We start from the raw sequence: 25,446 nt of genomic DNA, 5'->3' as shown, positions 1-25,446 counted from the left end.
CTCTATAGTTGATGAATGTGTAGGTGGGGGCATCAGTGTCAGCAGCAGTAGGAGGAGGTAGTTACCAGGGTAAGAGTGTGTATGTGTTGTATGTATATGTTACTAGGGTAGATAAGTGGTAATGAATGGAGCCCAACATCTGTGAAATGCTATTTGTCTTCTTATTGAAATGTACTGAGAGAGTAGATGATGTCACCGGGATGTTGAGAGGTTGTTTCTGTCTTTCCAATTCAGTACAATAGTCTTTTTTAAAATGTGGAAGTTTCCCATGAAGATGTGTGGGGACCCTGTGTGTCAATGGGTGATTGTAAGATGCTCTGTTCTCCTCCCTCTCCAGTGGCATCATGGTTCATCTCCCCCCTGCTCTCTGGACTCATGTCTGGACTCCTCTTCCTGCTCATCAGACACTTCATCCTCAACAAGGTAGACTGAAATTACTGCACTGTTGTTCTTACTCACCCACTCACACAAACACAAATAAACCCAATCCCCAACTCAGTGAATTCATAGCTTCTTATTTGTATTACTGGTTCAATAATATTTTAATCTTATAAACATGTGGGTCGTAAGCTTTTAAATCAGGGCACTGGAATACAGAGTAATAAAAAATACTGTTTGACGACTGTCCGTGAAGTGGACAGTCAGAGTGGGTCGAGCTTAAAAACAAGAATCTAGACACAGACGTGCAAGTGTACACACAAACCTGTCCGAAGAACTTCAGCCCAGATAAAAATCCATTTGATTTGGCAACACCCTCAGATCTGTTGTTACGTAACAGCCGATCTCTGGCAGACCAGGAAGAGAAAAGTGTTGCGGCTCATCCTGAGGTCACGACTGCAGGATTATGTTTGAATGACTCATAGGACGATTTGTTGCTCTGTAGCTTGGTCAAACTCGGGATGAGTTCATCTCTGTCTCTGCAGGCTATTTGCATCAGGAATAATTCATCTTTATGTCATGTGTGCTGTGTTGAGATTAATTACTTTTTAAGATTATGGTTGAGCAATAGGAGGGTGTAATATAAGGACAAACAAATCAATTTTTTACAGGTGAATCATAGTGTCATCAGGTCAGTCATATTGCATATCAGCTCCTCGTAACAGTAAACCATGTATTGTGTAAAAAGAATTGATGGATATCTAGTTTAACCTGATCACAATCTGTTGTGGATTTCATCACCTTTGAGCTGACCTGAGCCGAACTTCTGACCTCATTTGGAAGTTATGGTTTTATTAGATGTCAGCAATAAGTAACAAAAACACAATAAACACTGTAAGAAGGCCGATCAGTGATCAATCGCAGAAACACTTTTACCGTCCTGTTTTACAATCATGGGAGATCTGAAGTGAACTTGTTAATGAATGACATAATTTGGATCATCTTTGACGTGAAATAGAGAGTTTAAAGTTGAAGGACCAGGCAACAAATGTAGTCAACATCTGTATTACAATAGCGGCACAGTTGTGTCCCAGTACTGATGAGGATGCAAGTAATGACTGATTTTATTATCGATTAATCTGCCTAAACTTTTTTCAATTGTTTTGTCTGTAAAATGTCAGAAAAAAAGGAAATTTTAGGTTCCAAAAGCAACATCTTCAAATACCCTGCTTTTATCTGACATCAGTCTGAAGCCCAAACAGATTCACTTTAATACATATATGACAAAAAAGCAAATCCTCACATTTAAGAAGCTGAAGTTTCGAGAATATTTGCCATGTTTATTCCTCCATGCTAGCGCTAGCCATAGCCAGAGGCATTATATTTTCAGGTTGTACGTATGTCCCATCCTTGTATCTCCAGAACGCCTCAAGGGAATGTCTTCCAATTTGGCACCAATGTCCACTTGGACTCAGCAATGAACTGATTAGTTTATGGTGTTCAAAGGTCAAGGTGACCTTGTCTGTCTCGTTCTTGTGAACGTGATATCTCAAGAACATCTTGAGGGAATGTTCTTAAATTTGCCGCAAAGTCTGCCTTGGACTTAAGAATAAACGGATTAGAATTTTGTGGTCTAAGGTCAAGGTCACTGTGACCTTGTCTGTCTCATCCTTGCAAACGCGATATCTCAACATCTTGAGTGAATGTTCTTAAATTTGGCACAAAGGCTGACTTGGACTCGATGATGAACTGATTAGATTCTTGTGGTCAAGGGTCAAAAGTCAGTGTGACCTTGCATCTGTCTCTCATTCTCGTGGACACAATATCTCAAGAACACCTTCAGGGAATTTCTTTAAATTAAACACAAACGGCCACTTGGACGTAAGAATAAACTTATTAGAATTTTGTGGTCGAAGTTCAAAGGTCAGTGTGACCTCCCAAAATATGTGTTTGGCCATAACTCAAGAATTAATTTGCTACTTATGACAAACTTCACACAAATGTCTAACAGGGTAAAATAATAAAACTGATGACTTTTTATATAGAAAAGGCTAAAGGTCAGCTTCATATCAGCGTTATCGATATATATGGATGTATGTGACAGTATGGTGTGTGCACTGAAACATTCGCATGTAAAAATTTATTTATTTTTTTTAGAAATTAACTTGGATTTTCTAAAACAAATGACACAATGTGAGCACATCATATCACCATGAAATTAAACTAAAGATTAATTAACAGTTAGAATGACTCATCAGTCAAGCATAAGCTTTAACTCTTTCATCATCACATTAACAACTGTACTAAAAATCCATCTGTGTTTTTGCTCCATAGGATGACTCTGTCCCCAACGGCCTGCGAGCGCTGCCCCTCTTCTATGCCACCACCATTGGGATCAACACATTCTCCATCTTGTACACTGGAGCCCCATGTAAGTGCTGCAGGGCAGTTATTTCTAAAAGAGATTATTATGTGAGTTTATTCAGTCTGACACCGATGTACGATCAAATTATCGTGTCAGTCGTAACGGCTCACCGTGCCAATGTCGTTTGCTTGCTGCAAATTCCTTTCAAAGGTGTGACAAGAGTATAAGTTGATTATAATACTTGGAAACTACCTGCAAGATGTTATTTTCTTATACCCGTGTGTGTGTGTGTTCATTAATTGCAGTGCTCGGGTTAGAGATGCTGCCAGTGTGGGCCATTTTCCTCATCACTTTAGCTGAGTCGCTGATCTGTGCAGCTTTGGTCTGGATATTCGTCTGTCCCTGGATGAGGAGGAAAATAGCAAGTAGGTATCTGCGTGTGTGTGTATGTGTCTGTGTGTGTGTCCAGTCGTTCTCACGCCATGTGAAAGCCTGACACTCTCACCCGGGCCTTACAAGAGAGCCTCAGCCTCCGTTTGCACACTCTGTGCTCTGACACCCAGCGAGCGATGCCAGCGGATGTGTTTTCTGGCTGGCCTCTGCCAGAGCCACTAAAGCCACTAAAGAAACCCTCTGAACTCTGTGTAGTGCTGCAGTTGCTTTCCTTAGACACTCAGATTTATTTTAGGCGTACGGCTATTTGGCCAGATGCAAGGGGTTAAGATCATAGCCCGCAGTGTAGAAAGCTTTCAGATCAACGTTAGGAATTGTTTCCCTAATGGGAAAATCGGCCTGCAGCGAAGCAGACGGCGCTTTAAAACACACGACACATTAAATACAACAGTGGAAAGAGCAGTTGGTGGAATATCTGAGAGAGTGGTGGACATAAGCAAAGCAGCCTGTCTGTTAAATTTAACTTAATGTCATGCAGGATAAATGAGAGCTTCTGTTTACTGCAGCAAGCCAAAGCTGTGTAAGACATGCAAAGCTGCGACAACGTCACAACGACTGGTATTGTTTTTACCTCGTGAGTCTGTGTGTGTGTGTCATCACGGCAAAATGTAGTCTTGGACACATCTATTGTAGCAGGAACTACCACAGAAGCCAGGTGTTTATATGTTTGTCTCCCTGTAGACTGATTTTGTTGCACCCGACCAAGATGCAGTCACAAAACTTAAGACCAAAATGAAGGCTGAGTTTGAAGATGAGTATGGTCAGAGCAAGGTGGCTGGAAGTAGGGGGGTAGAAAGAAGGGAAGGGGCCATTAGTCTCTCACTTTACACCCCTGGCAAAACATTCGCCTTAAGTAGCAGATTGCTTTATTGCGGCTGGAGTGATTGCATCACCAGTCTGGTTCAAGTTGTCTGCAAACAGTTCTCAACATGGAGACTGGTGTAGCTGGAGGCTAACAGCTAACCATGCTAATGGTGTTAATGGTGGCAACAGTGCTGACAGAGTTAATGGTGGGGCAACTAGAGGGTGGGCGTTAGGCTTCTGCAACGCCGTTCCACCACCGTGGGTTGGGGCAGAGTGATCAGTATGAGTGCCCCGCCGAGAGGTGATGATTAGCTAGCCAGTGGGATACACACACACACACACACACAGGGACTCCCATGCACCACCATGTACTTGCAGCCGGACTGTCTGTCACAAGAAAGAACAGAGAAGTTTGGATTACAATACACACAGAAGTAGTTTGACTTATCTGCCCAGGACGTCATTACTCCACTAAATCTTTATAGATAGAGATGCCTGTCATATTCCCAAATTGATAGACATGATTAATCCTGATATGAAATTATAAAACAAGGATAATATTACACGGTCTTTGTGGATTTATCGACCACAAACTAAATGAAAAAGTGCTGTTATTGAAGCGGTAACGTCCACATCAAGGCTTAAAATAGATGAAATGTTTCTCAAACATTTCCTCTGACCCTGCACACGGGCGCGGCAGACTTGACCTGTTGCTCAACGTGTCATGACCTCTGAATGCCTGTCATGCTTATCGGTGATGTTACCGGTCCTAATCTGGATATTACTGCATCCGGCAAGGTGAGGCAGGCGATAACTGAGTTCATGTGTTTGTTTTGTGGCTGGTGGTGGTTTGAGGAGTCGGAGGGGCGTCAGGTCTGTCAGCACTGGGATTAGTTTGGATCAGCTGATGGCTTTCATTGTGTTTGTGGAATGTTGCTGCATAGTTTTCTGTTTGTGACCTGAAACCAGGCTTTTTCTTATTATGATTATACTTGATATTAATGCAGAGGATCGATGCAGTTTCAGCAAAAACATGCATGAAAAAATAATATTGAAAACAATTGATCTTTGTGCCAAATGAGTGATTTACTTATGAAACTCCAGATTTCATCAGCTTGCCCTAATTGGAAATCACCCAGATACTTTTCAGCAAAGCCTCAGTTTTTTCTATCAGCATTTGAATTTTATATGTTTCACTATCATACTGTAAATGACACATGAAAATATAAGCCCAACATGTAAATACAATTGTGATGTCTTTCTTCTGATTAGCACTTTTCAGGATGCTCTCTAAACTCACTTGATGTCCTCCAGGTCGTTTAAAGAAGGAGCAGGCTCTGTCCAGGATCTCTGACGAGAGTCTGGACAAGATACCTGAAGAGGAGGAGGAGAGCCCCGTCTTTAAAGAGCTACCAGGGGCCAAGGGCACAGATGAGGCCGTGTTGCCGCTCACCGGGGGCAGCAGTGATCGGAACACCCGTGACTCCAGCGGAGAGCTCACCAGCCTGGCTAATGGAGGCAACGTCCTGCCAAATGGCAGGGTGTATGGTAAACTTGGATTATTATTATTTTTAGAAAGAAAACTTGGACTAAGCTAAACTGTAACATTAATGGTGATCGAAATGACTTTAATGAGCATGAGGTGGCACAACATTTTTGTTGTAATTCAATGAAAAACAAGTTGCACAGTTCTTCACTAGTATAACATGCTTCATTTGCAAAATGTCTGCAGCCACCCTGATTCTAGTTCTTTATTTACAACTGACTGATCTGTCTGGTGACTTTACAAGAGAATTTTGAATTACAAATAAAATCCAATAATTAATTCTTAACCCATCATTGAGTTAAAAAGATTTAGTTTCAAATTTTCAGTACAAAAAAAGGACATTTTTAGCCTAAGAAAAAAAAAAAGAATGAACTGAACCCTCTAAAAATGGCTGCAAGTCTAGTTCCTCACTGATCTCAAGGAAAATATAATGACAGTGACAGCGTTCGAGCAGCCAGAGTTTGGTGTCAGTCAATTGGGCGGGTACTGCAAATCACACTTTATCCTATCATATCTCCGTTCTTTCAACTTTGACTGAAAAATCCCTCCAACAGATTAAAACACACACACAACACGATGCTCACTGACATTTTGAAATGTGACACTTACTTTGGTGGAAGGATTTTCAAAGTTGAAACGATAAATATATGGTGGCTTAAAGTGTTATTTGCAGTGCCTGCCCCAATGACTTCGAACTGACACCAAACTCTGGCTCCTCCAACGCCGTCACTGTCGTCATGACCGTTCTTTTATATTTTCCTTGATTGATCCCTCTTGGCCTGAAAGAGAACCTTGTGTATTTTTCAACCTGGACCCTATTTTCCCATGTTTTAGTGTCTAAGTGACTAATGGGAGCAATTTTTTAAATTGGTCCAGTATTGAGCGAGAGGGCTGCAGCCAGCAGCAGTGAAACAGGCTGCAGTGTAACCACTCAGAGGAATTGTGCACTGCCAGTTTACATCCATTAAAGTGCTTGTTTTGCCACTGACGGGATCATATTATTATTCTAAGTGTCTGACAACATTATGGAAAGGATCCGCACAGAGATTAACCTTTTTAATAAAGAGTAAGAATGGAGTCTGGTGGGTTTGACGATGGCAGTATTGGGTGTTTCTGGTTAAACTAAAAGACACTTCAGTGGCCCATGAGTCACTTTGGTCACTACATCAGGGCTGAAAAATACAGAAGTGTCCCTTTACAGTGCCAAATTTAGAAATCCAGCTTCTCCTTAAGTCATAAACACTGTGCATCACCTCTTCGTCTGCTCTCCTTCAGGCCGGACCCACTCGATGACCAACGGCTGCCTCAAGTCTCCCATCTCTAATGGCAGCTTCAGCTTCGACGGCCACATGCGCAGCGATGGCCAGGTGTACCACACAGTGCACAAGGACTCAGGCCTGTACAAAGACCTGCTTCACAAAATCCACCTGGGCCGCATGGATGACAGCGATCGCTCCGGCTCCAACGCCGGCCCGCCAGACAACAATTATCGCCTGCTGCGGCGCAACAACAGCTACACCTGCTACACAGCAGCCATATGTGGCATGCCCGTCCAGCCGCTCATGCGCACAGAGTCGCGCGATGACAGTGAAAAGCTGGTAGGAGAGGGAGGCGGCAGGAGCAACAGTGTGTCCTACTCCAAGAAGAGGGTACGCTATGACAGCTACTCGTCGTACTGTAACGCTGTGGCGGAGGCTGAGATCGAGGCAGAGGAAGGTGGGGTGGAGATGAAGCTGGCCACAGAGCTGGAGGGGGTGGAAGAAGAAGGGGCTCCAGCTCCGATGCCTCTGGACGACTTGGCCGAGGAGGACCATGAGGAGAAGGATAAGCCTGAGGTGTTCTTGCTCTTCCACTTCCTACAGATCCTCACCGCCTGCTTCGGCTCCTTCGCCCACGGAGGCAACGATGTCAGGTGCTGCCTCCTGCTGCTCACAGAACACGCAACATCCCATAAAGACACTTGTCATATTATTGATCATATATTTTGCTATTCCTGAAGCTTTTTGTCTGATTAGATTACACGCAGGTAATTTTTCTGCACCAGCTTTTTTCTGCTACATCATTTTGTCCTCGATGTTCAGCCGAGCATAAATACTTGAAGAGCTGCCTGAGGCCATAATCTGTTTTCTCACCTTCGCAGTAATGCCATCGGGCCCCTGGTGGCGCTGTGGATGATTTACGACCAGGGCGGTGTGATGCAGGACGCTGCCACTCCCATCTGGCTGCTGTTTTACGGTGGTTTAGGCATCTGCGCCGGTCTGTGGGTGTGGGGCCGCCGTGTCATCCAGACCATGGGCAAAGACCTGACTCCCATCACCCCCTCAAGGTGAGAAAGCCCCCAATGGGAGAGTGGGTAGAAGGGTGTGTGTGTCTGTGTCTGTATATATAAAAATGAGTGAAAAAGAAAATTTCTGATGAGAGATAGGCGGAGGTGAACTTTCCGTCTTGTTCCAAAAAGCCTCGGCATGCTGACACACAGGTCCGCCCAGTTCAACAGCTGTCCTGGTAAGTGTTGATGTGCACACACAATGTCGTAAATAAGGCTGTTAAATGTTATTGAACACATTATTGAACTGACATTGATGAATCCACACGATGCTGGCAGTTAAATGCATCAACCCAAGGCAGCACAGTCACATTTAAAGCACCTGCTCTGTTGCCTCGAATGCTCCCTGTCTACAGGTACAGTAAATTTATCTGACTAATCAAGGGTGTTTGTCTCCAGCGTGCACTGATTAACCACTGTCGACTTCCCAAATAGAGCTGCAGCTGCAGGCAAAACACATTTTACTGTGATTGCAGTGTTGCACTTGGGTTTTCTCTGACAGCTGCACCTGGAAAAGCATAAATGTGAATTATAATATTTCTCAACCACAGGGCAGACTTTTTTGAAAGGATATTTTCTCTCCTGTTTTTACATCTATGGGGAAAACCTGTGTTAATCTATTTAAAGGTCCAGTGTGTAGGATTTAGGGGGGATATAATTGCATTTTCTTTAGTGTATAATCACCTGAAAATGAGAATCAGTCAGAACGCATAAACCAAATGATGGCTTTAGATGCGTGTGTTTTCACGTCGAATTTAGCAGCGGATAATTCAACTCCCGGTAAAAACCCCCCCTGAATGTCAGGATCAGAAAAAAAGTGAGCACACTTTAGCGGGTGCTGAGCTAGCGGCACATCTGTTTCTCCAACACTGTCGCATAGATTGGCGCGACAGACATCGCACAGATTTGTAACGTTAAACTGCTTTATTCAGTGTTTTTATTGGTTTTAATCACCTGGTCTGATTGTTTTTGAGAGGAGGAAACCTCTGCGGATAATTTGGCTCGTGGTAAAAACCTCCCGAGCAATGAACACTGAGGGAATTCTAACTGGAAGAAGTTTTAGCTGGTTGCAATCTGCAATGCTCACCACTAGATGCCACTATATCCTGCACACTGTTCCTTTAATAATCAATATATCACAATCTCTGAATTGAATAATATAATTTAGACAGCAGTCACACAGTCATACTTGAACTTAAACTTCTCCAGAACTAATTCTCTACTGCTCTGTGCATAAATCATCTGCATTAATTTTCTCTTTAATAGCCCTTTGCATAGAGAATGAAGTAGGAGCGATAGACTCTACATTCCTCCTCTGCCCTTTGACTCATTACATAATAAACATGAATAAATAAGTAGTCTTTTGGACCACAGCACATAAAGCCTGAGGGTACACTTCGTCCCACAACCTAAGCAGCGGACATCACGCATCCTTAACTACCGCTGCTCCTCTGTCCTTGAGATCGATCTCTCTCTTTCTGTATCTTTCTCTTGCTGTCCCTTGTCCTCCCACGCGCTAGCTGAAGAATGTGTGTGCGTGCATACTTTAGGGATGTTTGTGTGTATCATGTCAGCTGGAGAAAGCTCGGCTTTGTGCCTGCAGGTCGTTATGTGGTGAATGTACTGTATGTGTGCGTGCACGTATATTAAGGTCTAATTGTTCCAGCCAGTTTTGTGTGTGTGTGTGTGTGTGTACTCTGTTGCCTGGCAGGAACATCACACAGGGTAACAGGAAGTTGTTTGGCATACTGGATGAAGAGAAGTAGAGCAGGAAGGGTGAGGGAGGGGCAAAGCCACAGTGGGAACCCTGGCCTCTCTTCTCCAACCGCAGGGAGGGACGCCAGCCTGACTCCTTCTTTTTCACTTTTCTTTTTCCCCCTCCGTCCTCCTCCTTCTTTCTCTATTGCCCTCCTGTAAATCTCTATTTTTGCGGTTAACCCTCTTCTTCTCCTCCTTGCCCTCACTCTTTCCCTTCCTTCATTCCTTCACATTTTCATCTCCTCACTGCATTTTTATGTCTTGTTTTTTATCGCCGTCTCACTTCTAAATCTTTCCCTCTCTTCCCCCCAAAGCCCCGCGATTGTTCTCGCTCTCATTATTTCTCCCTCATTCTTCATTTCTCCTTCTTTTGCCCCCTCTCTCTTGCTGTGTGCCTCCTTTTTTTCGTTCTTAATCGCCCTCTTTCCATCACCAGCTTAGGCTTTTGCCAGGACTCAAAGACAAATTTGCTCTGGTTCACTGTTCTAAAGGTTCTCTTTCCTCCAGTGTCTGTTTCCATGCATCAGTTTGACAAAGAAGTTTGTTTGGGGGCAAGGACAGCAGAGTGTGTCTGTGTGGGTGTGTAGGTGGAGTTGTGTGTCAGAGCACTGTGGCTGAGCATATATTCTCGCAGGCGCAGAGGACACTTGAACACTTCAGTGTGTCGCAGCAGTGAAACTGTTTTTAAACTTGAAATATGGATTTTCATCATTCTGGCCAGCGCTGCTGTTGAACTGTCTCAGAGACACGCTGCCTCAGGTCTAACCGGCCTCGCCACGTCTCTTTGTGATGAGCTCATCCCGTGTGGCACACTTATATAATTGGCCCGCTCCACAAATGTTTACAGTAGGAGTTAGAGGTGGATTGAGTGGCGTCTGCTCTGCTCTGCTCTGGTGACAAAATATGACCTGTCTTCAGAAAGACTGCTATCTGCTGATGATCTGGCCTTTTTCACAGAGGATAGTTGGACTTGTCGCAGTAGGAAAATTAGAAAATCAAAAGCCCCATTCACAGTTTCTGATCAAAGTTATACACGGATGACGGTGTAGTAGTCAAAACCGATTTCAGGGCCACTTATTGAAGGTCTTGTCTCAGTGTTGACTGCACTTTTATTCAGTCTTGTCTTGGTCTCGGACAAAAAGGACTAATTTCAAGAGATATCACTAAATAGTCTGTGGAAAAATGAGCATTAGGAGATGGTTAAGTTGATTTCCACTCCTCACAGATAATAAAAGTAAGATTCCCACATATAAAATCACCCCTGCAAGGCCTTTTGATTATTTTATCAGGACATTTTGTCATGATACACTTGTGAAGAGGAATCCTTATTTGGTTTCTGTAGGTGTTTCTATGGGAATGTGGATCTGTCAGATCAGTTTGCAAAGTGCCTATAGTTTGCATGTTCCACATTTTATCGTGTGCCACGCAGTGTTGGGCTCACACTTTGGCCTTGACTTACTCTCAACTCCTCAAAATCTTGGTCTTGTCTTGGTCTCGATACACTCTGGTCCGGTTATGACTTGGTCTTGGTGACATTTTTGATGATTTTTGTCTGACTTTGCTCAAGAGTATTCAGTGGAGAGCTGGCAGGAAATGAATAGAGAGAGAGAGAGATGCAACATATGTCCCCAGCCAGATTTAAACCAACTTTGCAATCCCCTGGTCACCGTCTTGAACCTTCCAGCCCGCCAGGACATCATGCACCAGTCTTAATTATTTTTTCACACGCAGTGAGGACAAACGGCCTCTTACAGATGGGTTCAAGTGACGTTCAAGATTGGCTCAAGACAAATCGTCAGAACACTGCTGTGAAAGTTATTGGCCCTCGCTGTTCATGACTGATTAAGTCTGAACAGTGTCTGTGCCCAGAACCTTACCTCAGTGTCGCTGATAGTTTCATTTGCTGCTGTATTTTTTTTATTTAGCACGTAATTTCAATTAAAGAAGCAGCAGCTAGTTATTCAGTGTCAAGTTGCTTTCTCATTCAGTTTCTCTTCATTTTTCTCTCTTGTTCTGTCTTAATAACTCAACTACAATCTTTAACTTAACATCCCAAGGGAGTGGGCAAATGTTTGTGTGATGGGATGGTGGGGTTAGATGTCTAAAAAATAATTTTCTCTTCTAGTGCGTCTGGTATCAAAGTGCGAATTATGTTCTGGAAACAGAGCATGGCGTCAGATGAAGTGTCTCCTAGTCAGCACAAGGCAGAAACACACACAACTGTGCAACACATGTAACCATACTTAGGACCTGATAGAAATGCTGTCTTTTTGTGTGTGTGTGTGTGTGTGTGTGTGTGTGTGTGTGTGTGTGTGTGTTTCAGAGAGAGATAAGAGTGTGATTACTGTATACTTTGCTTCCTGTGTGTGTGTGTTGAGGGTACTTTAAAGAGCTGTTGAATGTCCTAACTGTGGTATTTCTGTTAACGTGGACCGTGCCATCAGCAGCACATCCCAGACATTACAATGAAGGATGTCTCTTTGTTCCCTCCCCCTCCTCCTCTCCCCTCCCTCCCTCCTCCACAGTGGATTCACTATTGAACTGGCTTCTGCACTCACAGTCGTGTTTGCTTCCAATATCGGAATCCCTGTCAGTACCACGCACTGCAAGGTATGACTGAGTGGGCCTCCAGCTGGCCTCTCAACTCCCCCACAGGCATTTCCAGGGGACAGGGAGCTCACACTGCCACCCAGGGCTTCGGGTTGGAAACACACACACACACACCACTTTAGTCCAAATCAAATAGTCTTGCAATCAGATAATCTCGTTTATGACCATATTTATGACAGACAATCTGAGTCAATGGCTGTTCCCTGGTTGTGTGAGCAAAGTTCAGATTCCTTTCACTGCATCAAAAGACAATCAAACAATCTGAGCCGTGCCCAGCCCGCTGCGGACAGCCCCAGGTAGCCGTGTGCAGCCCCTCTCCCCTGTTTCTTTTCAGGAACATTGGATCCAGGCACATTGGAAGACACGACGGACCCCTCCAGCCCCAACCCCTCCCCATCAACATGGGGTCTCATGCTCTGTTTCATTTCCACCATCTCTCTTCCATTTTGCCCTCTCAGCACTGGCATGGTTTGGTGTGTGGGTCCTCCACCCTCCTGTGCTTGGCTGCAAGCAGACTCCCCCCACCCTGCCCCGTCCCCTCCCCCCACCACCAGCCTCCTCCTCCCCCGACCCCACCTGCCACACTTGTTTTCCACTTTTTTACCTCTCCCTCTCCATCTTTCTCTGTGTCTCTCCACTCATCTGTCTTCACAGCGGATTTTGCATTGAAGTAATGAGTGCGCTAACAGTGCTTGTTGCATCAAATGTGGGCATCCCAATAAGCTCCACCCACTGCAAGGTATTGGTGTCATTGGTAGTGAAGCCACTTCATGGCTTCACCTGTAGCTGTCAATTGCCAAAGCCAATCACAACTCCCGAAGTTGCTGTTTTGACCTCTCCTGCAGTTTTCCTCCAGTCGGCAAACCCTCAAGGTTTTTCCTAAAAAGACGTGTGTATGAAAAATTTTAATTTGATGCAAGCTTATTAGATACAGAGCAGCATATCACAAGTTTAAAACTGTTGAACTGTATTTTTGAAAGCAGAGAGATTCCCAAGGATGTAGCATTCTGAGATTTTTGTTTTCTATTTCTTTCCCCTTTTTTCATGTAGCCAAATTTTTCACATTTTTTTCCTAATTAGATTTGAAGTATGACATTTTTCTGTAGTCAGATTCCTTTTTTGATGGAACAGAATTTCCATTAAGACCAACCTTGAGCTCTGTCATTTGGTTAATCCATACAAAAAGATTGCTAAAAACATCCTTTCGGGGATGTTATGTGCCGGACTCTTTATTGGGTCTGAGCAGTTTCCAGGCAACCAGTGGAGACCTGAGGAAGTTACTGCTCTCAGCCATGAAATTGTGTGGCACATAACCCCCCGTGAAATCATTTTTACACTTCAGTTTTTGTACGGATTAAACAAGCTGTCAATTAGTGAGGTGTAAAGGTGCTTGGAGGCACATTTTGTAACCCCTTTCCCCTATTTACAGTCTCTATGCTAAGCTAACTGGCTGCTAGCTGTAGCCACATATCTAACGGACACCTTCAAATTGGTAGCTTGTATTGGAAGAGGGAAAGTTACACATGGTGACACAGGTCAAAACGAGGGATACAATTTAACTACATAATAGCTGCATCATGTTTAAACATTAGATTAATATTTTAAAACCAGTCTGCTGAAGGGAAACTGCACAAGACTCAAAACTGGTATTTAATTGCTGGTGATCAATTTATCTAAACAACATCCTCATCACCCGTGCCCTATCTTCACTTCTCACCTCCACATACCCTATTCGCTTCCCTAAAACCTTGAATAATTACCTGTTATGCCACAAAAGCTAAATCTACTGATGGTTAGAGGTATATTGTTGTGGTGGTGATTTGATTTAGTGACTGCGTCGGGCAGATGCGCAGATGTTGTCGGACGAAATCAGAATTTTAAAGATAAACTAATTAATTAAAGGTCAGTTTAAAGTGGCGTTGAAGTTTTCGGAAAGTAGCCGACAACATCTGTAAACATCTCCCAGAGAGAGTGTGAGTGTGTCTGAGCAGTGACGGGCATCCATTCAGTTCATCTGTTTTCTTTTATGTTACTTGGCTCCTTTACTTCTGTGCAGATCAAACTGAATTGATGCCCAGCCCTGGTGAGATTATGTGCAGTGACTCATTGTTTCAAGAGCTCTACAGGCAGTCAGCAGCACAAACATGGAGGTCATGCTGAGTTCAGGCTTTGCTGCTGCATGCCTGAAATACTACAATAGGCTTTAAACAGACATCTTGATCACAAAGTTAAGGTATTGCTCCTCACAGGCTTTTAGAATAATGCTAATTATCCAAATGAAGAAAAAGACAGTCAACCTACATCATTTCCTTCCCTAAAGATATTTTTGTGCAGCCTGGCACCAGTGTAACTTTGAGTAAGACTGAATTATCGACCACAAACGACACTGGTCTCTGTTGACCTTCCACATTTAGTCGTGAGTGTGACAGAAGGCGTCTCGTGTTTCCCTGGCCGTATAAGAGCAGGCACAGTCTAACTCCCGCCCACCTGCAGCGTCACAAACAGAGCTGGAACCAGTCACTGCACATGCCACTCCAGCACACTGAGCTGTCTGAAATGTGTCTTCTCCAAAATTAATTCTCATTCAGTACTACTTGGATTTAAAGACTTGAAAGAAGGTGAGAGAAGAGTTCGATTGTGGATGTCTGACATCAGCAGAAATTATGAAATTAGCTAAAAAAAAATAACAAAAAATACTTATTCACCAGAACTGCTGATTTCAGACATCAACAACCAAGAACTAAATTTAGGTCGTAGTAATTTTATAAAGGCTTGCTCTGACTAACACTTTGGACATTTTGGACCGAGCTGTTCTTGAGGAGCTGACGGTTGTTTACAGGCTTTTCTGTTCAGATATTTTTGTACTTGACATGTAGATCTTTTTGACCTGCTCAACTATAATCAGTGGGGGAATGTAACTAAGTACATTTACTCAAGTGTTATCATCACAAGATATACATTCCTATAGATTAGAGTCCTAAAAATATATGAAATTGTGTATTTTTTTTGATACTTTAAATACATTTGCTGATAATATAATTTCCATACTTTTAATTAAAGGGTAAGTTCTGTATTTTTTATTTTGACCCTATTTTCCCATAATTTTGTGTCAAAGTGACTAATAGGAGCAACAACTTTGGAAATTGGTCCAGTATTGAGGTGGGCGCTGCAGACGGCAGTGGAAAAACAGTCTGCAATGCAGTGTACGTCCACTAGAAGTGCTTGTTTTTGCCACTGACAGGCTCACATTGTTATTACAGGTGTCTGAAAACATTATGGAGAGAATTCCTACAGAGGCTGGCCTTTTTGTTAAAGAGTAAGATCCTTTTTGTTCGACCAGAAACAGCCCAAAAATGCCATCACCAAACCCACCAGGCTCCATTTAGATAAATAAATAGTAATTTTAGTGTGTAATTTTAGCATATTTTCATCAAACTGAGTGAATTAAGAGTTTATTTCAACTAGGGCTGCTCCCGACTAAGAATTTTCCTAGTCAACAAATAGTCGTCATTTATGGCCATTAGTCGACTAGTCGCCTGNATGACGCTGTCGGCAAAGCAGTAATGATTGTGCTAAGTGGCTAATGGGCATGTAGCTACTTCCGTGTTTCAGATGATACGTCATGTTTGTAGTTGACGAATGATAGGCAAATGTCACACTTTGGATTTCCTGCCTGACATGTTATTAACTACCCTGTGGAATAACTGCAGGTACCAGCCCTGGAAATTAGGGGCCGTACAAATGCCACACCTTTAACCACCTGGAAAATACAAGGTCGGGGGCTGGGCGCTACTTTCGTGCCTTTGTGCCTTGGTAATTGAAGAGACAAACCAAGGTGGTTTTTGTGAGTTTTATTTTGTTGGGATCCTTTCCATGATGTTGTCAGACACTTAGAATATTTATCTGAGCCTGTCAGTGACACAAACAAGCACTTTAAATGGATGTAAATTGACGGTGCACAAATGCCCCAAGTGTTTCCCACTGCCAGTTGCAACCCTGTCACTCAATAATGGACCAGTTTCAAAATCCCAATTCCCAAATGTCACCTAACCGCAAAAATATGTGAAATTAGGGTCCAGATTGAAAATACCAAAGGTACCCTTTAAGTTTGTAAAAAAAATACTCTCTGTGGCAAAGCCAGGCAACAAACATAAGTTCACACACCTGTCAAATACTATGGCTAAACATTCAGTTTAAATAAGAAGTAGGCAGGAACACAGATGCCTGTAAAAACAAGCTGACATCATCTGAAATGTTCAGCACAAGAAAAGCCTGAACAACCTGCAGCTCCTCACAGCCTCTTTGACTCTGCCAACTTTAAACATTTTGTTCTCTGCTGCTGCTGATTGTTTTCTTTCTCCCTCCCTGGCTGCGGCCTCCAGGTGGGCTCAGTCGTGGCTGTTGGTTGGATCCGCTCCCAGAAGGCGGTGGACTGGCGCCTCTTCAGGAACATCTTCCTGGCGTGGTTCGTCACAGTGCCCGTGGCTGGCCTGTTCAGCGCCGCCATCATGGCCCTGTTCGTCTACGGCATCCTGCCCTACGTCTGAGGGCGCACGGCTGGGAGGGAGAACAAGAGGAGGAGGAGAGAGTCAGAGAAAGAAAGAAAGAAAGAGAGAGAGAGGGAAACTTGGGTAAAAATCATAGCTCGAGTGTCAGGGGTGCAGATGAAAGGAAATGAAGAGGGAGAAAGGGTGACGTGGAAGAGATGAAGCTGCAGAGGTTACAGATGGACTTGGTTGTACTGTGGATGTGAGGAGGGTTGGTTCATATGCTGCCTGGCTCCGTAGTCCAGAGATCTTTTTTTGACTCATTTGAGTTTCTGATCGGTTTTTATTTATTCTCTTTTTTTGGGGTGCATAAGAAGGCGTGTAACCAACGTGTTCACCGTACCATTCAATCTGCTGTACATATGACAATAATAAGGAGATTTCCAGTAACTCTTAACAAGAATTATGTTTGTTTGAGAAACAGTGGCGGCCATTTCCTGTCTCTTCATAAAAAAAAATTAAAAAATCATGACTTAAAAAAAAATAAAAGACAGCACACGACTAAAAATCAAACGGTTAATCCTGCACACCTAAACTGCAGTAAAACTTGATCGTTCTGCCTCCAGTCTCAGGCAGCAACGTCTGTCAAGTGCTCATTAATATTGTTCCAAAATGCCAGAAAAAAACCCTGTACATATTGTTGTATTGGATTGAGTGTGATTTGTTGTATTGCGGCTTGCTTTAAAGTTACAAAAAAAAAAAGAAGAAAAGATGTGCGTGTGGTAAACCAACCCATCCATCATGTCACCTTTAACATGCTAGCCAGGTACAACTAGGGCCAAACAGAAAGGACGCCTCAGAGAGGGGTGGTGGGACTGTCACTCTGCTTTTTTTTTTTATCGTCCACATGATACCACAGAAACCTGATTTGCTAAAGAGTTGATTTTTGTCAAGAGCTCCTGTATGTTTTTAGAGATGGATCTCATATTTTTTAATGATGTAATATACTGTAATTTGTACTGTAAATACTGTCCTTAAAGAGTTCGGGGGGGTGGGAGGGGGGGTCATGGGTTGTTTTTAACATAGTAAGGGAGGGGGGGCTCTTAACCTCTTCATGATGTCATAATATAAAGTGTGGTTCATCCCAGTACACACACATACACACACACACTAAGAACACACATACGTGACAAGCTGCTGTTTTGGGAGGTTGGCAGAAGTATATTGATCAGAAAACAGTATTTAGATTTAAAGTAATGGACCCGTTCTCAACAGAGGAAACAGAGTCTTAAGGATTTTATCGGATCAGTGAATTCAACAGTATTTTTCAGTAGTTTTTAAGTTAAAGGTTTCCCCCTTGAGAAAATACTTTAAATTAGGGCTGGGCGATACGGAGAAAATCAAATATCACAATATTTTTTGACCAGATACCTCTATATTGATATTGCGATTTATTGTAGAGTTGACCATCGGTGCTTTCACAAAATATAATAATCATCAGTAATGTGGATCTAAATTATAGAACAGCTAGAATAGTCTGTAATGCAGCCTTTAAAACAAAGGAAAAGACAACACTTAAGATATTACGATATCCAAAATCTAAGCCGATATCTAGTCTCATATCACGATATCAATATAATATCAATATATTGCCCGGCCCTAATTCAGATGGCGACATTTAAGAGATTTAGGCCACGCTCAGACTGCAGGCAAATCAGATTCGTTTCTCAATTTAGATCTTGACACTAACTGTCCGCACTTTGCAAGTCATCTGATCAGATTTTTGTGTCCAGACATCACCAATCTATCTGCACTGGTTGCTGTGGTAATGATGTAGGCATCAGGAGCTACACAGCAACCCTGATGATGCGGCTGTCCAACATGGAAGCATGAGAAGTGGAGGTCTATCAATTCGCCCTCTAAACAGTTAATATCGATGTCTGTCCACTGACTGTTGCTCCTTGTGTTGAACTTAGCCCAGCGCCTCACTCTGGATTTGATGTTGTCATCCTGTGTTGCGTTTAGAGACACTTTGAAATCCGATCCGAGCATCCACAGTGTCCCGACTGAGATGCATCTGTAGAAATCCAAGTGGAATAGCATTGCAAACCACCTTCAAATGAGTTTCGGATCAGATTTGCAGAAGTCACATTCATGTGGTTTGTTGCTGACCACACTTCCTTAAATCAATCTGGATGCAATTTTAAACTAAATGATTTTGGCCGGCAGTCTGAACAAGGCCCGAGAGTATGAGGAGGTTAATGTGCAGCAGAAGCCAAAACACTAAACTGAACAGAGACAAAAACACACTCATAAAGTCCCATGAAACGTTCACATATCTTCATCCGTTTGCCTTTGTTTTCATATAAAGAGCTCAGCTACTGGAGTCGTTTCCTCATATTGAAGGCTCCCTGCCAATGACAGACCTCTACACTGTCCACGTTCGGGTCATTTCAGATCTCCCGCCCTGTTTCGCCGCTCGGATTACAAGTCTTAGTCCAGGGTCCATCTGTGTCTGTAGCCCTGAGCCTCGGTCTCACACCCCTGGTCAGCCTTGTCGAGTCAGACGGCGATTATGTGTCATATCAGAACATGTTGTATTATAACTCAGCCAGTTATGCAGAGGTGGAACGACGGGGGGATTCAACCCCGGCCACACGTGTAGCTCCTCAAAAAAAATGGGCTGGTTGTTGTTTGAAGTGTAGAAGCATTTAGTCTATTGATCACCTGTGTTTCAATAAGTGCTGAAGGTTAGGTAGATATCATAGGGTCAAGTTGAGGGTGGAATCGGAGCCCAGTTGGAGGCTTCGAGGTCGCTCATGTCAGCAAAATATCACAAGACTTCTGTCTTAGGATCATGATGTTCGAACGAGATGGTATCGGGGGCGGGGATAGTACTGATCATCACCAGCTTTTTAACAGGGTCAGCCGACCTGTAGATGAACAAAGCTTTTTTTATTTGAACAAACTCGATGCCAGGTGTTGCAAGGTTTTTGTTTTGTTTTCTTGTTCTTGTGGTGTGTTTCCTAATTTCATTTTTTTGTTTTCTCATGAACAAATCTATGCTTAAGTAGCCACTTGCCTTGTAACATTGTGTTTTACTTTGTGCAGATACAGTAAAATAATTAAGTACTGTGGTGTTTACATCGTAACCATATTGTAGAGAAAAAAAATAACTGTTGCCTAATGATGCCAATGAAAGACAAAATATTAACCATGAATTTTTAAGTGCAAGTAAAAAAAAAACCTGAAGTGTCTAGAGAGAGAGAACGAGAGCGAGAGCAAGTGTGCGCGCGGTGACTTGTTTTTTGTCGTAGCAGTAGTGCTAATCATGATCCCTGTCACTTTACACTGCTACTACAATGCGTTAACACTACATGTATGGGTGCAATTCAGTAATGAAGAGAATGACTTAGAGAAATTTCATCAAGACTATATATTTTTCTACCATATCTTAGTTTTAACCTGGGTGAGCTTCCAGACACTTTGGAGGACACACTGTGGGGGTCGATGGGAAACTGGAAAACAGGGACTAGCTGTTCTAAGATCTCTGTGATACTGAGAAACTTATGACAAGAGTGTCTCGCCTCACTGGTGCCATGTGCCACACTTCCTGTAAGCCCAGTGTGTTCTTCTAACATGTAGATTGATGTGTCGGTTGCCAATAGATCAGATTTTTAAATTACCATTTTTATTTTTGAATTTTAGATGTAAAACACTTTGTAATTTTGTTTCCCTACTGCTTTCGATCATGAGCTGTGAGAGCAGGACGGCATCTTGCTAAAACCAGGACGACTGCTCACTGGAGGCGAAAATCTAGAAGCAAAATATCTCTGTAGCAGAGAAACTTTAAATCTTAAAACTTGGTAACTGATAACTGGACTATGAGGACTTTTGTTTCCTTGTTTTGGCAGGTAACCACTCTTGAAGCTCATTCCCTTTCATTCTTCCGCAGGGTGTGTGTTACACAGGGGGCTGCGCAGGGCCGGTGTGTTCAAATGCTCTTTGTACTGTGGTACAGCAAAGATGGAGGAAATGAATTTTAAAGTCTCGGAAAAGAGGTTGAGCCTTGTTTCCCAAAACATCTACAGCCTGTAGAAGATCAGATGAGTCCCTGTTGTCTTCAAAGCGAGCCAGTTTAGCTAACTTTAATATAAAATGCACATTTTATTGTTTTACAGAGGGCAATAAGCTAAACTGAACAGGAAAGTTAAAAAAAAGTGGCTTCTTTCTTTGTTCATATTCTAAACCATCTACTGGATTTTAAGATATATGGCATTTATTCCAAGGCCAGATTCCCTTTCTTGCAGTGTAAACCAAAGTGAAAATAATTTGTGAATCCACTCCAAATTTTAATGGGCTCTTTCTTGGCCCATGCGACACCCTTCCACCAAGTTTCATAAAATTTGGGTTAGTAGTTTTGCTGTAATCCTGCCAAACAGACAAACTGAACCAAAAACCTCCTTGGTGGAGAAAAACTACAGCTCCCATGAGTCTTAGCCACAAGTGCACAGTTTAAACCTTGTTGTTGAATGCCAATAAATCCAAATGTGTTTATTATGATTAAAATTATATTTAATTTAGAATATGGACAAAAGACGCTGATGAAAGTTAAGTGAGCAATCACATGAGTCTGAACCCACTCTCCTCATGTTGGATTATGAGGTGAACTGGACTGAGGTCAGCCAGCACGCTTCAGACATCATGGTCGTGCTGCGTCACCGTGCTCTGCAGGGCCGCCCTCGTGTAACTCACACTCTCATTTTTTTGTTTTTCCATGCATTCTCAGTCCTGATAGGCCAAAAGGGATGCACTGCTCAAGATAGGGAGGGAAAGTGAGAATGGTCTTCTGGTGACAGCGTTAAACATATCTGATAGTGACGGCTCAGAATGTCTCATCAAATTTTAATAAAGCAACCAATGCTGCACGGCAGATATTAAAGTAGCATTGATATTTGTGTATTAAAGCCCTGAAATCTGACTTATGTCTTTATAACTTTAAGTAATTATAATTAAAATGAAAATTTGGGAGCTTTAACATTTGAAGTGTTTATTCAAATGCTTCTGATTGGTGCATGGAAATATGTGACATCACCACTTTAAACCAGTGTGAAAAGCACAAAAACACATTAATCTGTCATGTAAAGTGATGAAATCTGTTGTAACGTGCAGAAAATGTGTACTCATTTTGGACACAATTGCTCATAGTAAGACTGTGATTGAGAAAATAAGTTTTACAGGGCCTTTTTAAATGAGCAGACCTCATTATATTCTCAATTATAGATAAAAAGGAAAATTTATTGATACATTTTTAGTTAATATTGTATCCCAAAAGCCAATAATTCCAGTAACTGTGCCAGTAAAAGTAATGTAATCTAAATAAATAAGGGGTTATGTATGAGCGCAGCCACTAGATGGCGCAGTCTGACACTTTTCCTCCCTATAGAGAGGGACAGCATGTTAGACCAGTCCGTTTCAGCTGACCAGTATCCATTGACCAATGGTGTGATTGCCATTGAGGGAGTTACTGTGCTTCTACCGCATTCAAACCGTCTCGTGACCTCTCCGTAGAGAAAAAGTAGGGAAACAGAAAGGTGCCATTTCTTTCTCCCTGAATGTGCAATACAAGCTGTCTCTTGTGAAGGTGCAACTACATCGCTGTCACTCTGTGGTCGTGTAGCTCCACCTGCCCTGGTGTAATAGCGCCCTCTCCTGTATGTACGGAACCAAGCGCCACCTCTCACACACACAGGTGGAGGGGCATCAGTTCAGACCTTCATCTGGATGTGGCGTGCTGTCTCTAGTTTTCTGGTCTGTTGTGTAATAGAATGTGCTCCTTGGCTGGCCTGCAGGCTTTAAACAGCTCTGTGTTGTCTTTTTACTGTTTAACTGCTATTTAACTGTCCAGTCCTTCAAAAGTTTAAAAAAATATAAAATGATAAATAAATAAATAAATGAATAAAAAAAAAATCAAAAGAAACTGTAGCCTGCTTCTACAAAAATCTTAAAGCTCTTCTGATTTGCATATATCGTACTGTAATGTTTTATTTAATATTTTAGTGAAAGAAATGTCTGCATTTAAACTAAATTATGGGAATTAAAATTACAAAGAATACCTAAACTCCACTGAGTTGTGTCTTATTTTTAAGAAAGATGTGTGTGAGTTGAAGACATGATGCTTTTACTGCTTTATTACATCCTTTAAAGCACAGAAACCCAACTTGCATTGCCCAAAGGCCTCTTCTGCATAGCAACAGGAGGTATGCTGGGTAAAACAAGTGCCCTAACACATAAGCCTAATTTTTATGCATATTTTATACATACTGATTCAAATAAACGATTTGATTGTATTTCTCAACTTCAATGAGCAACAGTTTTGCCTAAAAGAAATTAAAGGCCTGTCCGATATATATAGAGACACCTGTCCTGAATATAAGCCTGTTGAGTTCAGTGATTTAAGCAAATAATAGCCCAAGCTACTCATTGAAGTTTCCGGTATATAATACCTTAAAATCTTTTGATCTTTGCTGTCCCTACTCATCTTTGCCAAAGGGCAAATGCAGTCACAGCAACCCCACACAGGTCAGGTGTACTCAGGACATACAGATCCTCCCCTCCCCTCTATCTGATGCTTTTTATGCACCCTGGCTCCTTATTTACATTAAAAATTCAACCAAAAATTCTTAGTGTCAATCAATTCATTTTCATCATGAATTAAAAAAAAGACTGACTGGCCTCCCAGCACCTTATCGTGGGCCATATTTGGTCCGCAGGCCATAAGCTGAGTATCACTGCTTCAAGATAAACAAGATGATAAAAATCTAGCTTTTTTATCAACATACAGTCAATGACATCCATAACAAAATTATATGCTTATTCTTTAACTATAAATAAACTATCAAAAATGTGAGATTAAATTAATAATTTCCCTTATTTCTTATTTGCTTTGTCATATACAGATATGTAATAATGACTGCTGGGTAATATGTATGTTGATGCCTTCCAGTGTCAGGTCTCTGATCATGTGATGAGACGATATGTGCCCGATAGCATGCACTGGGGCCCATCGTACAGGGTGTCTACAGGTCCTTAAAATGAAGTTTTATTCATGTAAGGCCTTAAAAAGTCCTAAATTGTCTTAAATTCAGATTCAATGAATCTTAAATATTTTCAGTCACATTACCGCAAAAATTTCCCAAGCCTGACAGACCCAATGACAATTTTGTTTTCTTTTAATATTAAACACATTAAACTTACACTCACCCAATTGTTGTCATTTTTCTGTACTGTTCATTTTGAACTGACATCAGTGTGTTAACTTGGAAAGAGTACTTACACATAACACACACATAATGTGTGTTTCCATTGCAGATTTCGTCTTAAATTTCATATAAGATGGTCTTAAAAAGTCTTTAATTTAACTCAGTTATATCTGTAGACACCCTGTTTTAACTACCATACGCCACTGTATACAATGACAAAGGTATCAGGATGTGTGTGTCATGCAGTTTGCCAGGAACTGCCAGTGTTCCTCCTTTGTTTTAATCTTCTTTTTTAACATATGGGGGAGCATTTCAATATCTTAAAGGCTGCATGGCAGATATGTAGTCAAGAGGGATGCTATTAAGATATTAACGTATGTAAATTAGTACTTGAAGTGCTGGTGCTGCACTGTGTTGGAGACTGGTATGTACAGAAATGCCTTGTTACCCCAATGTCTCATGCTGGTTTGACTGATGTGATGAAATCCCACTTTCTCAAGACCATAGTCAATGGCTAAATGTTTATAAACTATCCCATTCTTCATGATACAGTGAAATATTCCTTTAGTTTAACAAGAAACAAGCAGTCTTCTTTTTTAAATATTCACTGTGTACATCCAATATTGAGTTTTTGTTTTGCAGCTATATATCTGTGTGTAACTATACACTGCTGTGCCCCAATACATTAAGTGTTGTGGTTGTGTCTCTGCTCATTTCCCCCCTACTTTGCATGCATTTGGTTTCCTACAGCAACCGACCTCTTTAAAGACTGAATGAACGTGCCAGATCTTTTCAGGCCGCTGTTATTTAGGGTTTTGGGGCTCAGATGATAATTCAGTGACTTGGCACACATTGCACTTTTAAGTTCCCAGCGCTGTGGCTGTCTGTGCTGGCTTTAATTTAAGAAGTCTCTACAGTGACCCTGAAAAATGCTGGTTTGATGCTGGCACACAGCAAGTGACACCATTTATGTTCAATGGGATAATGGTTTCCATTTCACGTTGGTCAAATCAGTAACCAAGAACAAGAAATGGAAACCATAAGCTCCCTGAAGCCACGGGGGGGTTGCAGTGTTTCACTTAACAGGGATGTTGTTCATGCTTTGTGAAAGGTATTTCTTCAGCTTGATTTCTTTATTTGTGGCTCTTGTGTGCAACCTAATTGACAACAGAACGTCCACTTAAAGCCATCCTGAGGTTTTTAACTTTAACATTCAGTAATTTGCAGCATGTAGCAAATGTAATTATACCAACCTCCTTGTTTCTGAGTGACATTCACAACCATTTGAGACAGATTTTTCTCATGGAGGGAGAATCTGCATGTTGCTGAAAGCAGGTCTCTTAATTTGAAATCTATCCTCCAGCATGTTTTCAAAGTCTAGCTGAAATTAAATAGCATATTTTTTTTCTGCTACAATATACTGTACATATCTGCTGTGCAAATCACAAATTTGTTTT

General features: G+C 42.0%; 1 protein-coding gene across 2 annotated transcripts in view; it reads left to right on the top strand.

Moving 5' to 3' along the window:
• Positions 1-22,702, top strand: part of slc20a2 (solute carrier family 20 member 2) — a 63,949-nt gene extending 41,247 nt beyond the window's left edge. The window contains exons 4-11 of one of the 2 annotated variants that reach the window (XM_050051748.1): positions 338-423; positions 2,713-2,809; positions 3,049-3,168; positions 5,315-5,548; positions 6,822-7,458; positions 7,687-7,872; positions 12,895-12,979; positions 16,623-22,702. In XM_050051748.1, coding sequence (XP_049907705.1) covers positions 338-423; positions 2,713-2,809; positions 3,049-3,168; positions 5,315-5,548; positions 6,822-7,458; positions 7,687-7,872; positions 12,895-12,979; positions 16,623-16,787 — 1,610 coding nt within the window. In that variant the 3' untranslated portion in view covers positions 16,788-22,702. Of the gene's footprint in view, positions 1-337; positions 424-2,712; positions 2,810-3,048; positions 3,169-5,314; positions 5,549-6,821; positions 7,459-7,686; positions 7,873-12,155; positions 12,241-12,894; positions 12,980-16,622 lie in introns of both variants that reach the window. The other variant, XM_050051747.1, reaches the window with a different exon arrangement.
• Positions 22,703-25,446: the final 2,744 nt, after the last annotated feature.

Source organism: Epinephelus moara, chromosome 8, assembly GCF_006386435.1.
Source record: "Epinephelus moara isolate mb chromosome 8, YSFRI_EMoa_1.0, whole genome shotgun sequence".
NCBI lineage: Eukaryota > Metazoa > Chordata > Actinopteri > Perciformes > Serranidae > Epinephelus > Epinephelus moara.
Note: the sequence above shows the minus strand (reverse complement) of the source record. Positions and strands in the feature narration are given on the sequence as shown.